The 16,778-nt window shown below is 48.6% G+C and overlaps 1 protein-coding gene across 6 annotated transcripts in view; it reads left to right on the top strand.

Moving 5' to 3' along the window:
• Positions 1–6,768: 6,768 nt before the first annotated feature.
• Positions 6,769–16,778, top strand: part of LOC147020089 (uncharacterized) — a 190,478-nt gene continuing 180,468 nt past the window's right edge. For 2 of the 6 annotated variants that reach the window (XM_085895125.1, XM_085895126.1), the window contains exons 1-3: positions 6,769–6,905; positions 10,979–11,029; positions 16,111–16,248. In XM_085895125.1, coding sequence (XP_085751251.1) covers positions 10,997–11,029; positions 16,111–16,248 — 171 coding nt within the window. In that variant the 5' untranslated portion in view covers positions 6,769–6,905; positions 10,979–10,996. Of the gene's footprint in view, positions 6,906–7,220; positions 7,314–10,630; positions 10,850–10,978; positions 11,030–16,110; positions 16,249–16,778 lie in introns of those variants that run through there. The other 4 variants (XM_085895122.1, XM_085895127.1, XM_085895123.1 and 1 more) reach the window with 4 other exon arrangements.

Below are 16,778 nucleotides of genomic sequence, written 5' to 3'. Positions count from 1 at the left end.
GGTTCTGGATTAAGACAGCTTCACTCGGAGGGGGTTGCTGGTGGACCACGTGCGTGGTTGTACCTGGGGAGGGACAAAGCACCGAACATGGCAGAGGGTGCAAGACCAGAAACCACAGACCTGTTGGCGATGGCGAAGTGATAGGTCCAGAGACTCAGCTTCATCGTGAGAATCCAATAATTTTGAAAGCCTTGGCATCTACGGCGTCAAGCTGAGCATGATGTGAGGCAGGGGAGTCAGCCAAGAGGGGAGAGAAGTACTCCACCAAGCTGCGGATGAAAGCCTTGTCGGTGGATAAGCCTTGTCGTGTTCAGGTGTGCTGAATGACTTTGCACGATGGAGGATGTCCAGTCGGCGTCTGGTTTTGGAGGCGAACTTTGAAATGTGGCTTTCTCAAGAGACTTCATGGCTGAGAATGAGACCCAAGAGTTTGAGTGACTGAACCTCTTCGAGAGGGTTTCTATGGGAGGATTAGAGAGAGAGAGACAGACAGACAGACAGACAGACAGAGACAGAGACAGAGACAGAGACAGAGACAGAGAGAGAGAGAGAGAGAGAGAGAGAGAGAGAGAGAGAGAGAGAGAGAGAGAGAGAGAGAGAGAGAGAGAGAGAGAGAGAGAGAGAGAGAGAGAGAGATTTCTCAGGATTGAAAGACATATTCCAAGCACCTGAATAGTCTGTGATTTTGTGAAGGTCTGAGAGGAAGGAAGAGGCTGCTGACTGTCTGTCAGAAGGATGAGGGATGTCTGATTCTTTCATTTTGAAGGCCGTATGTTGGTGGGTTGTTTTTTCTCCTCTCCTTAATGTCAAATTTATGAAATTTTTTATTCTTTTATATTTGTCATGGGAGTCTGGAACCCAGACCAATAATTATTTTTGTGGTCACTCTAATGCTCACACAAATGAAATCAATCTCATCTGTAAATACGCTTTCTCAAGCCGCACCACGCGCTCCGCAAATGCAATTTTTGCGACATATACAAGTACGTACATATGTAATGTGTACAGTGACATTGGCTAGCTGTAGCTAGCTCTAGCGATAGCACACATTATCGAGCTCAAGAACAAACTTTCTTGTTGGCTTTAATTGAGCTTCTGATGAAGTAGCTACAGTCTACTGTAGTAGAGTAGAGAAAATAAATAAGAAAATAATTGGACACAGCCCTCAACAGTGTACTTTTAACATGTTTTTGTCCATCTGCTTAACACTATTAGCGATTCTACACTTGTCTAACTCTTTAACGCCTTTCATAAATTCGGCCCTGCATGTTTAAAGCACGTGCAGGGTGCGTTCCGTCAGCAAGCAGCTTGCTTTCGCTTTCCAAGCCAGTCGTTCTGTATCACCTGCTTTGCAAGCCACTTGCCTACCGGTCGGCAAGTGGAACAAGCGATTCGGAGAGGTGTTTCGTTCCACCAGCAAAATGGCCGCCGGACTCGCATTCAAAACGATGCCACAACCAACAGAATGTTCAGAGGCATACCCCTGATTATGGATAAAGAAATGTTGTGATAATAAAGTGCCGTACTGTAATTGGCGGCAACGGTAATTGGGCGGATGTGGCAGCACTGTATATGAAGGTCAATGGTTGGTGTTGACACGTATACCACGTACTCCGTGGAAAGTCATGCTGGAACAGTAATGGTATGTTATATACTATATTAGGAATAATGTACTCTGAGGAATGTAATTGGTGTTAGAGTATGGAGTTTAACTTCGTTATTATGTGATGCGTATGTGGTATTTGCCTTCAGTATTATGTGTACAAGTTATTGTATTTTGTTATTCTTACCCTATGTATATTTATGTTGTTGTAGATATGCGTATGGGTTTTGTGAGAATAAAGCCGATCGAAAAGGTCTATTGTTGATTACTACAACAATAATTTATTCTCACAAAACCTACCTGGTTGGATTGGACCAGAAGAGCACCGAGCCCTTGAGGATTATAGCTAGTAGTTCTGCTACCAGCGATCCCCCTACTGGCAAGGAAGTCTTGTAATTCCTTGCTCATGAAGGAGGGTCCCCGGTCCGAATGAATGTAAGCCGGCATTCCGAAAATAGCGAACAGCTGACAGAGGCACTTGATAACCGTGGAAGTGGTCATGTCGGCACAAGGAAATACAAAAGGAAACCGTGAATATTCGTCCACAATGTTAAGAAAATACTGATTCTTATCTGTACTCGGAAGAGGCCCCTTGAAATCTATATTGAGACGCTCAAATGGCTGAGTAGCTTTTATGAGTCGAGTCTTATCTGGTTGGTGAAACTTGGGCTTGCATTCTGCGCATATTCTACAAGATCCAACAACCTGCCGGACATCTTCCACAGAGTATGGCATATTCTTAGATTTCACAAAATGGTATAAGCGGGTAACCCCTGGGTGGCACAAGGCTTCATGGAGGTTAAATAGTGAATGTCGATCATGACATGCCATCCCACAATAAGACCTGGAGAATGTATCAGAGGGAATGTTTTCTCGACCAGGACGATGCACAATGTCAAAATCATAGCAAGATAATTCCATCCTCCAACGCATGAACTTATCATTCTTTATCTTATTTTTATGCTGCTTATCAAACATATAGCTCACTGATCGTTGATCTGTCTTTATATTAAAATGTCTGCCTGTCAAATACTGTCTCCAGTGGCGAACTGTTTCAATAATAGCCTGGGCCTCCTTCTCAATAGAAGCATGACGACATTCGGGTCCCTGAAGGGTTCGGGAAAAGAAGGCTACCGGACGTCCTGCCTGGGTGAGGACTGCAGCAATTGCTACATCCGAAGCATCGGTCTCAACTTCGAAGGGTACGGATTCGTCAATCGCCCTCACCACTGAACCTTCAATGTCTTGCTTAAGTTGATGGAAAGCCGCTTCTGCTTCCCTTGTCATGGGAAATGTAGTAGTGGCACACAGTGGGCGGATCTTGCTTGAGTAGTCATATATCCACTGTGAATAATAGGCAAAGAAGCCAAGGATGCGTCGGAGCGATTTCATGTCCCGAGGCACAGGCAAGTCCTGCAAGGGTCGGAGTCGTTCAGGATCCGGGCGCATTTCCCCTCCTTCCACCACATATCCGAGAATACTGAGCCTGTTAGTTGAAAAGATGCATTTGTCTTCATTGTAAGTTATATTCTTTCTCTTAGCAGCCTCAAGAAATTTCGTGAGATTAGCATCATGCTCTTCCCGAGTCATGCCGCAAATAGTAATGTTGTCTAAGTAAGCAAATGTTCCAACCAGTTCTTCTTCTTGGATGAATGAATCCACGATACGTTGGAAGCAAGCCACTCCGTTGGTGACGCCAAAGGGAACCCGAGCAAACTGATAAAGGCGTCCACAGGCCTCAAACGCGGTGTATGGCTTATCTTCATTTCTGATGGGGATTTGATGATACGCACTACGGAGGTCAATCGTACTAAAAACACGGTATTGAGCAATCTTGTTAACAGTGTCATCTATACGAGGCAGAGGATACCCGTCAAGAAGTGTAAATTTGTTGATAGTTTCTGAATAGTCCACAGCTAAGCGTTTCTTGTGAGTTTCGTTCTTAACGACAACAACCTGTGCACACCAAGAGGAGTTACTGGGCTCTATAATACCTTCCTTCAACATCCTTTGAATTTCCTTTTCAATGAATTTACGATCATCGGGAGAGTACCGGCGTGATCGAGCAGCAACAGGATAACAATCAGCTGTCAAGTTGGCAAACAGTTCTGGAGGGTCAACACACAGTGTACTGAGTCCACAGATAACAAGAGGAGGCAAACTACCTCCATATGTCAGTGTAACACTATCATGCAGTCCCTGAAAATCCTGGCCCAAAACTATATCTGAACACAGCTGAGGGAGTATGGACAGACGCACATCTTGGTAGCACCGACCGTTTACTTTGATATTGACTCGACAGAACCCTGATGTCTGAGCGGTGAAGGAAGTGGATGCCATGGAAACATTGCCTTGGGTGTGATGTACACTTAAGGAATGGCACTTAACGAGGTCGGGATGGATAAAACTTTCTGAACTACCACTATCAATAAGGGCATCCAATTCCACTCCATTGAGCGTGACCCTCACAACCGCCTTTGATAACACCCCTGGGGCAGCGGCAGAAGACACAGCCGCTAACGTTGCCTGATCAGAGGAAGTTGCACAAGCACCAGTAGCTACTGATGAAGTACTACGGCACACCTTAGCAAAATGACCCTTTTTCTGGCACTTATGACACACAGCCTCTCGTGCCGGACATTTTACACGTGGGTGTTTTAAAAAAAAACCACAAAAGAAACATTTAACACCCGTAGCAGCCATTACAGTTGTGGGTTCCACTTCACCGGTATTCTGATTGGATGAGGCAGCACCCAATGAACGGGAGGGTTGAATAACACAATAAGATTCTGAATTTCTTTGGGCTGAATCTAGAGATCTCACCTGATCAAACATGGTAGCTAAATCTAAAGTCTTATTCTCTAGTAAACGTTGTCTGATCAGTGGTGACTGCAGGCCGCTAATGAAGGCATCCCTGATGGATTCTTCGCAATGTTGAGTTGCTGTTACAGCCCCAAAGTTACACTCTTTACTTAACGTTTTTAGAGTCAGAAGGTATTCATCTAAGGACTCTCCGACCTGCTGGCGGCGAGTTGCAAGACGATGGCGTGCAAACACTTCATTAGTGGGCTTTACGTACTGTGACTGTAAAGTACGGATAGCCTCATCATAAATGGTACACTCTGATATAGTTTCGTATAGTCTTGGTGAGACAAAATTTGTAAGCAGACTCATCTTATCCAGATTATCCTGTGGTAGAGCTCCCAGGAAGTTTTCGAACGTCTTCAACCAGTGTTTCCATTCTTGTGCCGCTGTGGGTGAACTGGGATCCGAATCCAGCCTCTCTGGTCTCAGCAAACGCTCCATTCCAGTGTAGGCCTCGGCGCTCTTCTGGTCCAATCCAACCAGGTAGGTTTTGTGAGAATAAATTATTGTTGTAGTAATCAACAATAGACCTTTTCGATCGGCTTTATTCTCACAAAACCCATACGCATATCTACAACAACATAAATATACATAGGGTAAGAATAACAAAATACAATAACTTGTACACATAATACTGAAGGCAAACTCCATACTCTAATCCCAATTACATTCCTAATACAGTATACTACATACCATTACTGTTCCAGCACGACCCTCCACGGAGCACGCGGCATACGAGTCATCACCAGCCACCGAGTCATCACCAGCCACCGACCCCCATACACAGTGCTGCCACATCCGCCCAATCTCCGTTGCCGCCAATCACAGTACGGCACTTCATTATCACAACACATTTGTTTGGGGAAGTTGTCAAAAGAGGATCGAGTAAAAGGAAAACGACAGCCAGGACACCATTTGTTCAAGTACTACGGGAAAGCTTGTTTCCATGGAGACCGCCATGTTGCTAAGCGGTTTTGAGCACTCCGTTCTGATGAGTGCTTGCTTGAGCGCTTTGAATCAAGCAAGCCGCTTGTAAAGCGGTAAGGAAGCTGCTTGCTATAGGAACATACCCAGGTTTCGTGTTCCAGAAACGTTTTAAAAATCGAAGTGAAAGAAGTTGATTTTGAACAAGACATAATGTTTGATATGACAGTGATAAATTGTGCGGTGTATGTATAGCGGCTTTTACTCTCTTTTTAGTGCGCTGGTCTTTCGGCTGGTAGTTATCGCGATTTGTTGCAGAAATGTTCAACGATCTGATTTGATCTTTAACCTTGGCTAAGTCAGGGGAAAAAGACACTGAAATCTTAAATATAGATTTTAAAATGGAAAAATCAAAATCGATAAACCATCCCTCATCAGTTCAATGTGCTTCGTTCTACAAATGACGTGCTTGTGTCGTAAAGAAGGATATTTGGGTTATTTCTTTTGCCGAGCCTTTCGGATTCATTTTAAATAGGTTTATGATTATGTTCACTGACCTGGTTTATTGACAGATGGCTGTGATTCCTGAGGAATGATTCACTGTGTTTCTTGAGGAATGATTCACTGTTTCCTGAGGAATGATTCACTTTGCTTCCCGAGGAATGATTCACTGTGTCCCGAGGAATGATTCACTTTGTTTCCTGAGGAAAGATTCACTGTGCTTCCCGAGGAATGATTCACTTTGCTTCCCGAGGAATGATTCACTTTGCTTCCCGAGGAATGATTCACTTTGCTTCCCGAGGAATGATTCACTGTGTCCCGAGGAATGATTCACTTTGTTTCCTGAGGAAAGATTCACTGTATTTCCCGAGGAATGATTCACTGTGCTTCCCGAGGAATGATTCACTTTGCTTCCCGAGGAATGATTCACTTTGCTTCCCGAGGAATGATTCACTGTGCTTCCCGAGGAATGATTCACTGTGCTTCCTGAGGAATGATTCACTGTGTTTCCTGAGGAATGATTAAGGGTTTAAAAGACTGACGAATCGTCAGTCATTCAGGAATGATTCACTTTGCTTCCCGAGGAATGATTCACTGTGCTTCCCGAGGAATGATTCACTGTGTTTCCTGAGGAATGATTCACTGTGTTTCCTGAGGAATGATTCACTGTGTTTCCTGAGGAATGATTCACTGTGTTTCCCGAGGAATGATTCACTGTGCTTCCCGAGGAATGATTCACTGTGCTTCCCGAGGAATGATTCACTGTGTTTCCTGAGGAATGATTCACTGTGTTTCCTGAGGAATGATTCACTTTGCTTCCCGAGGAATGATTAAGGGTTTAAAAGACTGACGAATCGTCAGTCCTTGAGGAATGATTCACTGTGTTTCCTGAGGAATGATTCACTGTGTTTCCCGAGGAATGATTAAGGGTTTAAAAGACTGACGAATCGTCAGTCATTCAGGAATGATTCACACAGACTGATTGGCTGGGCGCGCGCGGCCGGCACACGATGTTGGTTTGAAGTTATCGTTTTCTTTTTACTCCATTTAGTAATTTACCTCTTCATGTTTTTACCACAGTGTTTTCACGATCACTTGATGAACAATAATAGTTATATTTATTTTAGTGTTTTCTCTGAGTGGTGTTTTAAATCAAGCTACGACCATCATTGTATAATGTTAAAATTAAGAAAGAATAATTGTACTTTGTTATGATTTGTAAGAATAATTGTATTTTGATGTGATACTAAATGGAATATTTTGCCTTTAAAAGAAAATCATTTTATTATGGATGTATAAAATAAATTGATAATCGGATTTGGGTTGTGGAATTGAGAGAAGCAGAGGAGGGGGAGGGAATGAGAGTGGTGAGGATGAACGTTTGCGCAGTGTTTCAAGGTGGAGGGGATGGGTGACACAGGTGAGTGAAAATGATGTTATCCAACCATTGCACTCACCACCATCCGCACACCGACCTCATCCCTCCCTTCACGTCGCAATTAATGCCATTTCCAACCCCGCTCCTCCCGCCTCAGCAACAACTTTTCGAAATCCCCCTCGCCCCGCCTTCCACACTTTTGAGGGCCCCTCCCCCGGCACCGACCTTTCGGAGCAAGGCCTCCTCTCCCGGCACCGACCTTTGGGAGCAAGGCCCCCTCCCCCGGCACCGACCTTTGGGAGCAAGGCCCCCTCCCCCGGCACCGACCTTTGGGAGCAAGGCCCCCTCCCCCGGCACCGGCCTTTGGGAGCAAGGCCCCCTCCCCCGGCACCGACCTTTGGGAGCAAGGCCCCCTCCCCCGGCACCGACCTTTGGGAGCAAGGCCCCCTCCCCCGGCACCGACCTTTGGGAGCAAGGCCCCCTCCCCCGGCACCGACCTTTGGGAACAAGGCCCCTCCCCCGGCACCGACCTTTGGGAGCAAGGCCCCCTCCCCCGGCCCCGACCTTTGGGAGCAAGGCCCCCTCCCCCGGCACCGACCTTTGGGAGCAAGGCCCCCTCCCCGGCACCGACCTTTGGGAGCAAGGCCCCCTCCCCCGGCACCGACCTTTGGGAGCAAGGCCCCCTCCCCCGGCACCGACCTTTGGGAGCAAGGCCCCTCCCCGGCACCGACCTTTGGGAGCAAGGCCCCCTCCCCCGGCACCGGCCTTTGGGAGCAAGGCCCCCTCCCCGGCACCGACCTTTGGGAGCAAGGCCCCCTCCCCCGGCACCGACCGTTCGGAGCAAGGCCCCTCTCCCGGCACCGACCGTTCGGAGCAAGGCCCCCTCCCGCGGCACCGACCTTTCGGAGCAAGGCACCCTCCCCCGGCACCGACCTTTCGGAGCAAGGCCCCTCCCCCGGCACCGACCTTTGGGAGCAAGGCCCCTCCCCGGCACCAGCCTTTGGGAGCAAGGCCCCCTCCCCCGGCACCGGCCTTTGGGAGCAAGGCCCCTCCCCCGGCACCGACCTTTGGGAGCAAGGCCCCCTCCCCCGGCACCGACCTTTGGGAGCAAGGCCCCTCCCCGGCACCGACCTTTGGGAGCAAGGCCCCTCCCCCGGCACCGACCTTTGGGAGCAAGGCCCCTCCCCCGGCACCGACCTTTGGGAGCAAGGCCCCCTCCCCGGCACCGACCTTTGGGAGCAATGCCCCTCCCCGGCACCGACCTTTGGGAGCAAGGCCCCCTCCCCCGGCACCGACCTTTGGGAGCAAGGCCCCCCCCCCCGCCACCGCCCTTTGGGGGCCAGGCCCCCTCCCCCGGCGCCGGCCTGTGGGCGCAAGGCCCCCTCCCCCGGCACCGACCTTTGGGGGCAAGGCCCCCTCCCCCGGCACCGACCTTTGGCAGCAAGGCCCCCTCCCCCGGCACCGATCTTTGGGAGCAAGCCCCCCTCCCCCGGCACCGGCCTTTGGGAGCAAGGCCCCCTCCCCCGGCACCGACCTTTGGGAGCAAGGCCCCCTCCCCCGGCACCGACCGTTCGGAGCAAGGCCCCCTCCCCCGGCACCGACCGTTCGGAGCAAGGCCCCCTCCCCCGGCACCGACCGTTCGGAGCAAGGCCCCCTCCCCCGGCACCGACCGTTCGGAGCAAGGCCCTCCCCCGGCACCGACCGTTCGGAGCAAGGCCCCCTCCCCCGGCACCGGCCGTTCGGAGCAAGGCCTCCTCCCCCGGCACCCACCGTTCGGAGCAAGGCCCCCTCCCCCCCCCACCTCCAAACCCTACTCGACTTTTCGGAGTCCCGCCTCTTCTTCCCTCCCCGACCATCTACACAACCTTTCGGAGTCCCGCCTCTTCTTCCCTCCCCGACCACCTACACAACCTTTCGGAGTACCGCCTCCTCTTCCCTCCCTCCCCCTCCCCCACCCCCAGCACGACCTTTTGGAGTCCCACCTCCTCATTCCTCTCCCCCTCCACCCCCCACCCCAACACGACCTTTCGGAGTCCCGCCTCCTCTTCCCCTCCCCGACCCCCAACTCGACCTTTTGGAGTCTCTCCTCCTCTTCCCCCACCTCCAACCCCAACATGACCTTTCGGAGTCCCGCCTTCTCTTCCCCTCCCCGCCCCAAACACGACTTTTCGGAGTCCTCCCTCCTCTTCCCCTCCCTCTCCCCCACCCCCAAAGTGACCTTTCGGAGTCCCGCCTCCTCTTCTCCTCACTCCCCTCCCCCAACACGACCTTTCGGAGTCTCGCCTCCTCTTCCCCTCCCCCACCCCAACACGACCTTTCGGAGTCTCGCCTCCTCTTCCCCTCCCCCACCCCAACACGACCTTTCGGAGTCTCGCCTCCTCTTCCCCTCCCCCACCCCAACACGACCTTTCGGAGTCCTGCCTCCTCTTCCCCTCCCCTACCTCCAACATGGCCTTTTGGAGTCCCACCTCCTCATTCCACTCCTCCCCCTCCACCACCCCAACACGACCTTTCGGAGTCCTGCTTCTTCCCTCCCCTACCTCCAACATGGCCTTTTGGAGTCCCACCTCCTCTTGCCCTTCCCCTCCCCCTCCCCCTTCTCATCCCACACCCCCAGCACGACCTTTTGGAGTCTCACCTCCTCATTCCACTCCCCTCCCCTCCACCACCCCAACACGACCTTTCGGGTCCTGCTTCCTCTTCCCTTCCCCCTCCCTCCCCCACCCCCAACATGACCTTTTGGAGTCCCGCCTACTCTTCTCCCCTCCCCCTTCCCATCCCCCATCCCAATACAACCTTTTGGAGTCCCGTCTCCTCTCCCCATACCCCTCCCCTCCCCCACCACCAATATGACCTTTCGGAGTCCCGCCTCCTCCTCCTCCTCCTCCCCCTCCCCCAACACGACTTTTCGGAAGTCCCGGGTCCTCCTCCTCCTCCCCCACCCCCAACACGACTTTTAGGAGTCCCGCCTCCTCCTCCCTCTCCTCCGCCCCCAACATGACTTTTCGGAGTCCCACCTCCTCCTCCACCCCCAACACGACTTTTCGGAGGCCCGCCTCCTCCTCCATCCCCAACACGACTTTTCGGAGTCCCCCCCCCTCCTCCCCCCCCTCCATCCCCAACACCTCTTTTCGGAGTCCCGCCTCCTCCTCCCCCTCCTCCACCCCCAACACGACTTTTCGGAGTCCCGCCTCCTCCTCCCCCTCCTCCACCCCCAACACGACTTTTCGGAGTCCCGCCTCCTCCTCCATCCCCAACACGACTTTTCGGAGTCCCGCCTCCTCCTCCCCCTCCTCCATCCCCAACACGACTTTTCGGAGTCCCGCCTCCTCCTCCCCCTCCTCCACCCCCAACACGACTTTTCGGAGTCCCGCCTCCTCCTCAACCTCCCCACCCCCAACATTCTCTCCTCACCCACCTCCAATCAGTGCTGCTTTCCTGATGAGTGGGTGAGATCTCCCCGGGATTCTGAATTAATTGCAAATCCCTTTCTCAAATATGTCCAGTCGAACGTCAGGCCTGACCAGCCGATTCATGATGGTTTTGGACCAAATCATTCTCTGGCCCAATCCCACAAGGTGAAAATGGTTGTTGTCATTGCTGTCATTGCATAATTGTTTTGTTATTACTCTCCTGATACCCTCTCTCCATCATCCATTCAACCTATATTGAAGGCTTTGGTGTACTTGTCTGTGCTTGCTTTGCAGTGAACATTGAATTTGAAAATGGAGGAAGAAAGACCAATCCCTGCATTAACGGTAGTGTTTGATGATTGGAATCTGCCATGCAATGCCCATGTGATATTGTACTGTATTGTGATTTTGCTAATTTGTGCGTGTGCCCAGATGAGATTTTTCACTTATTAGTATCACCCAAGGTGGCAAATTCTAGTTGAGTGTTTTGAAATGGTCTATACCGAGAGATAATCGTTTCATTATGATTACCATCCCAGCGTGCCAGCTTAGTCACAGTTATTGGTTACGAACAAATACAACCCGTTGCTTCGCTGACGGTGGACAGGGGCGGGGAGGGAATTTTGGAGGGGGTGGTTAGAGAGGAGAAAGATGGGAGGTGGGGCTGGGAGAGCTATGCCTCACCAAACGTTGCTATACCGTGGGAGGGAGGGATGTGAGGGGTTGGGGGGGTGTGTGATAAAAAGAGATACAGAGATGTCGGTAAGTATGGAAAAAAAAAAAGAGAAAGGTGAGGGGTGGAGGTGGGGTTAGTATAGAGAATGATATGTTATGCTTGATGACTACACGCACATGCACACAAAAACAAACTCGTGTCAGAACAGCTGCACACACAACGACACAACAGAGTTTATAATGTAATCTGCTGTCACATCTGCAAAAACTTTGATGTCCCAGTTCCAGAAAAGTTGTGGGAACATGAAGCAAATGTAATCACTGAAAACATGGAAGTACCGACCGCTCACATACAAACTAATGATCCCATCGAGCGTGAACATCAAAAACAAAGCGTTGCGACTGGATATCGTACTTGGATCCAAAAAAAAAAAAGAGAAGGCATTGCTTATTGAGGTGTCAATACCAGTGATTTTGGACTAAACGATCAGACATCAAGAAAATGACCAAACACCAAGACCTCAAGAATGAAGTGAGAAGATTCTGGAAGTTGAAGAATGCCAAAGTTGTACCATTGATAGCTGGACCTACAGGAACGATGACAAATAACCTCAGAGATATTTAAAATACAAGTCCACCATGTAGCTACAAGACTGAAGGTCACAAAACTTTATTTGAACAGATCTTACCTTATGCCGACATTAATCTACCAAGATATTCATTCAGTTTTTGCTATTATTGTATGTATAAATGTTAGACTGTCCCTCTGGGAGACTTTAGATAAAAGTGTAGATCATCAGAACTTGTTTTACACATGTCACATGAGAATAATGTATGAATGTTAAATTTTAGCATCTGCAGTTGAATGTTTCAATGTAAAATTGTAACATCTCAATTTTCCATTTGTGTTTTTGGTGATGATTTTCTGGTTGTAATCTTCTCTGTCATCGTTTACTTTTATGTCAAACATCGGATTATCGATGAGGTCCATGCATACAAGGCACTATGTTCTGAATGTCATGTCTATTCTCCAAAGCATCGTCATCAGACCCATCTAATTCCACCTGGACTTCTCATCCCCAGTTCTCTGGTTGTGTGTGTGCAGCTTGCACATGTCTGTGCACTTCAGTTGATTAGCTGGGTATGATGCACACTTGCAAGACATCAGCTGCAACACAGCGTATGGTGTTCGGGATCCCCACATCCATTCTATGGCCAGGCTGCCGTCGTCATCTGTAGTCCAGCCATGTATCTTGGGATCTGGCACTGCTGGTTGACTCACAAGGCACTGCCTCCAAATTGCAGATTGATAGTTTGCATGGAGGACATGCATGTGGAGACGCTGAAGTCAAGACGCTGAAGTCTTTGCACGGTGGAAGCTGAATGGATTCCAGCTCTCCTCGTTTTTCACAAAAGAGATGGTATCGGACCTCATTGACATCGCGGGTGGAGGATGAAGATGCATACATCCAAAACAACTCCTCCATTCTTTCAAATAATTCTGGAGATGCATCCCATTATTCACCAAGATGTTTTAATGTCTGGCAGGTCTCACTTTCTTTCAGGTACTTCACTGCACTCAGCTTTCCATGTCCAGCAAGCGCCTCTGACCGTGTCACAGTCCAGTGAAAACGTGCATGCCTGACTGCCAACCTCATTCTTGACGTTGTTTCTCATCTCCAATGCTTCTTGTCAATACTGTCATCAGTCCTCGGTGACTTCATAATCTGCAACTCTGCCTGGAGTGTGTGGTACGCTTTGGCAAGCTTACTCATGGAAAGGCTGTCAGGATACCGAATGAGTTTTTCCTTGTCATCTGGAAATATATGCAGTGCTTCTCCAAACTCGGCCTCAAGCTTGTGACAGATGTACTTCTTTGTGGAGAGTTTCACCTGTGTGATACTGAGAGAATTCATACTTGGCACCAGTATATATGTGAGATCAGTCAGTGGTACCACATCAGGATGAACAAACAGTTCTTTGAAAAATGAGAACAATTCATTGGATTGTTTCTTTGCAGCCTCATACTGTATCTCAGCATCATCACTGTCCCTCTGTACCACACTGATTGCTGTGGTGGCATCAGCATCCTTTGTGTACAGTTGGTAGCAAGACCTGTGGTAGCGGTCTTCAGCAGCTACCAATTCCCTGCTGACGATGTTGACCATTCTCCTATCCATTTTCCTAATTGCAGCTTTCCTGATTTTCTCATCTGCTCTCAGCCTGACGCACTGTGTAAGAGTCTCCCTTGTGTTTTGACTTCTCAAGTACTTGTTGGTTTTGTCACAGAAGATGCACTTTGCTTCGTATGCCTTGCAATGATGTGGGGCTTACCTGATTAACTTCTTTGGACCTTCTGCAGTGGCTTCTTCTGTCGGCTTTTATTTGGCAATAAAGGCATCATGCAGCTTTTTCATTGGAAATATCACACTTTCTGTGATGTCGTTTGTGGTGTCGCCCCATCTGGCAAGTTTTTGGCAATATCCAAGATTTCAGCAGCTCTCAGGAGAGGTTTTGGGGTGACATCAGGATGGAGTCGTCGGTCGAACAATGAATTGGTCAGACCATGTGTGGCTGCTTTGACGCTGTTCTGCTCGCTCCTGCCTCTGTCCATTTTCAGTTGTGGTGCTTCAATCTGCAAATACATTCAGGCAATGGAGAGATTATTGTGAGAATCAACTTTGATCAACAGAAAAATCTGATGTGAATAGTTAACCACTTCCACTTTATACTTAATTATACAAAACTAGTATGTGCCGTACGTGCAAAAAAAAGAAGCTTTCAAACCACGTGCCAGAAACAACAACCACATAGGCCGTTCCTTCGCTCTCGTGTGCTCGTACGTGCGTGGCCGTATGTGGAAAAAAAAAAAACAACTTTCAAACCGCGTGACAAACAACAACTACACAGGCCATTCCTTCGCTCTCGTGAAGGAATGCGCGTATGTGCAAAATGCGCGTATCTTTTTTGCGCGTATGTGCAAAAAAAAAAAAAAAACAACTTTCAAACCACGTGCCAGAAACAACAACCACACTGGCCGTTCCTTCGCTTAAAAAAAAACTTTCAAAGCGCGTGCCAGAAACAACAACTACACAGGCCGTTCCTTCGCTTGAAAAAAAAAAAAACTTTCAAACCGCGTGCCAGAAACAACAACCACACAGGCCGTTCCTTCGCTCTCGCGTGCCCGTATGTGCGTGGCCGTATATGCAAAAAAAACCAACAAAAAGCGTTCAAACCACGTGCCAGATAAAACAAACACATAGGCCGTTCCTTCGCTCTCGTGTGCTCGTACGTGCGTGGCCATCCGTGGAAAAAAAACAACAACTTTCAAACCGTGTGCCAGAAACAACAAATACACAGGCCATTCCTTCGCTCTCGCGTGCTCGTATGTGCAAAAAAACAACAACTTTCAAACCGCGTGCCAGAAACAACAACCACACAGGCCGTTCCTTCGCTTAAAAATAAAAACTTTCAAACCGCGTGCCAGAAACAAGAACCACACAGGCCGTTCCTTCGCTCTCGCGTGCCCGTATGTGCGTGGCCGTACGTGCAAAAAAAACAACAAAAAAGCTTTCAAACAACAACCACATAGGCCGTTCCTTCGCTCCCGTGTGCCCGTACGTGTGTAGCCGTGCATGGAAAAAAAAAACTTTCAAACCGCATGCCAGAAACAACAACCACACAGGCCGTTCCTTTGCTCTCGCGTGCCTGAATGTGCAAAAATAAAAAATAAAAAAAACAAACTTTCAAACCGTGTGCCAGTAACAACCATACAGTCCGTTCCTTCGCTTAAAAAAAAACAAAAAAAAAAACTTTCAAACCGCGTGCCAGAAACAACAACCACACAGGCCGTTCCTTCACTCTCGCGTGCGTGGCCGTACGTGCAAAAAAAAACAAAAAAAACTTTCAAACAAAAATCACAGGCCGTTCCTTCGCTTTCGTAAATGACGACTGGATTGGGGCATTGTGTTTATAAATGTGCATAAGAAATCGAGAAATTATTATAATACAGCGAATCATCACTATCCGGAAGTCCGTACGTTATAACCCGTAATGGGGAACGCGCTCTTTCCCCATCGGCCACGCCAACGCAGCAACGTGTCCTGTCATTGGTAACTAAATGGTGCCCTTTCCCCATTGGCCACGCCTGCGCAGCAACTTGTCCTGTCATTGGTTTGGTAAACAAATGGCCATAACTTGGGAACCACTTGTCTGATTAATATCAAACCTTGAAAAGGCACATACTCAGGTCCCCAGCAATATACCTGGCAAGTTTCAATTAGATCGGACCAGTGGTTGTCAAGAAACAGACACACAGACACCACATAGATTGCTGGAATTATAGATAGATAACACATGCCTGCTGCGTGTATTCTCTCCAGCTGTTCTGGCACCAAGTTAAAAATCAAACATTCATATCTAATAGCCATTAGGGTCACTTCTATTGCCATTTTCAAACAGGAACAAGTGAATATCTGAGATTATGTTGCCAAAGGTGAAAATAAACATGTCGTGTAAATGCCAAAAATATGAGGTATCATAAAAATTGGTTCAGCTGTTCAGTGGGAAAGGTTATCGTGCTTTAATGTACTCCTATGGATTCTACAAACAAATTGACACCCAGAAGGTTTTGCCACCTCAGGTGTACCAATATCTGCTCTGGCCCATGGACTAAGTCCAAAAACATGATTGGATTGGTGAAATTATCCATTTATTCAAACGTGAAAAGATTGCCTGTTTCTCATTTCCAGTTTTGTCAAGCAATTGATGATGCGCTGAAGGGTTGCGGATTTCAAAATGTGGAAAAGTGTTTGGAGTATGATCCTCAAGATGTCGATTTCACTTGTGACAAGCAGCTTTTGAATAATCTTGACAAGCTCGTGCATAAGGTGAGTATTTTTATACCTGTCCCATTAAGACCTGGTCATTGTAGAAAAGGGAAAGGGTGGGAGTGCATGTATGATTTTGTATTTTGATACAAAGGATTTGTGGAAATTTACGACGGGGTGTCGACATAGGAATGCAAGACTGGAAATGACAATTGTGGGGGAATAGGTATTGGGGTTGACATCAAATGGTGGAGACATGACCTTGAACGATTGTCGGAAAGGGCAGGTTGGACAACGAGACATTTCCACTGATGGGGTGACAGGGGAACCACCATATTCGAGTTCATTGTGGTTCAAGTGTCGGTTGAGTCTGCGAGGTCAGTGGATCGATTCTGATCCCGGCCGAGTCTTACCAAAGCCTTTAAAAATGTTCCGTGCTTCTTCCTCCTTTGATGTTCAACATTTAGAGGATCGAGCACGGACCAACCCTGTGGGTGGCATCCCATTGATTTCTCCTCGCATACCCTGCAGACGGTGGAATGAAAAGTGACTTCATGTTGCGGAGTTTGTTGTCTACACCAGTAGTGCTC

The sequence above is a fragment of the Eptatretus burgeri genome, chromosome 9, assembly GCF_056783735.1.
Source record: "Eptatretus burgeri isolate ZD-2024b chromosome 9, Ebu_testis_v1, whole genome shotgun sequence".
Taxonomy (NCBI): Eukaryota; Metazoa; Chordata; class Myxini; order Myxiniformes; family Myxinidae; genus Eptatretus; species Eptatretus burgeri.
Note: the sequence above shows the minus strand (reverse complement) of the source record. Positions and strands in the feature narration are given on the sequence as shown.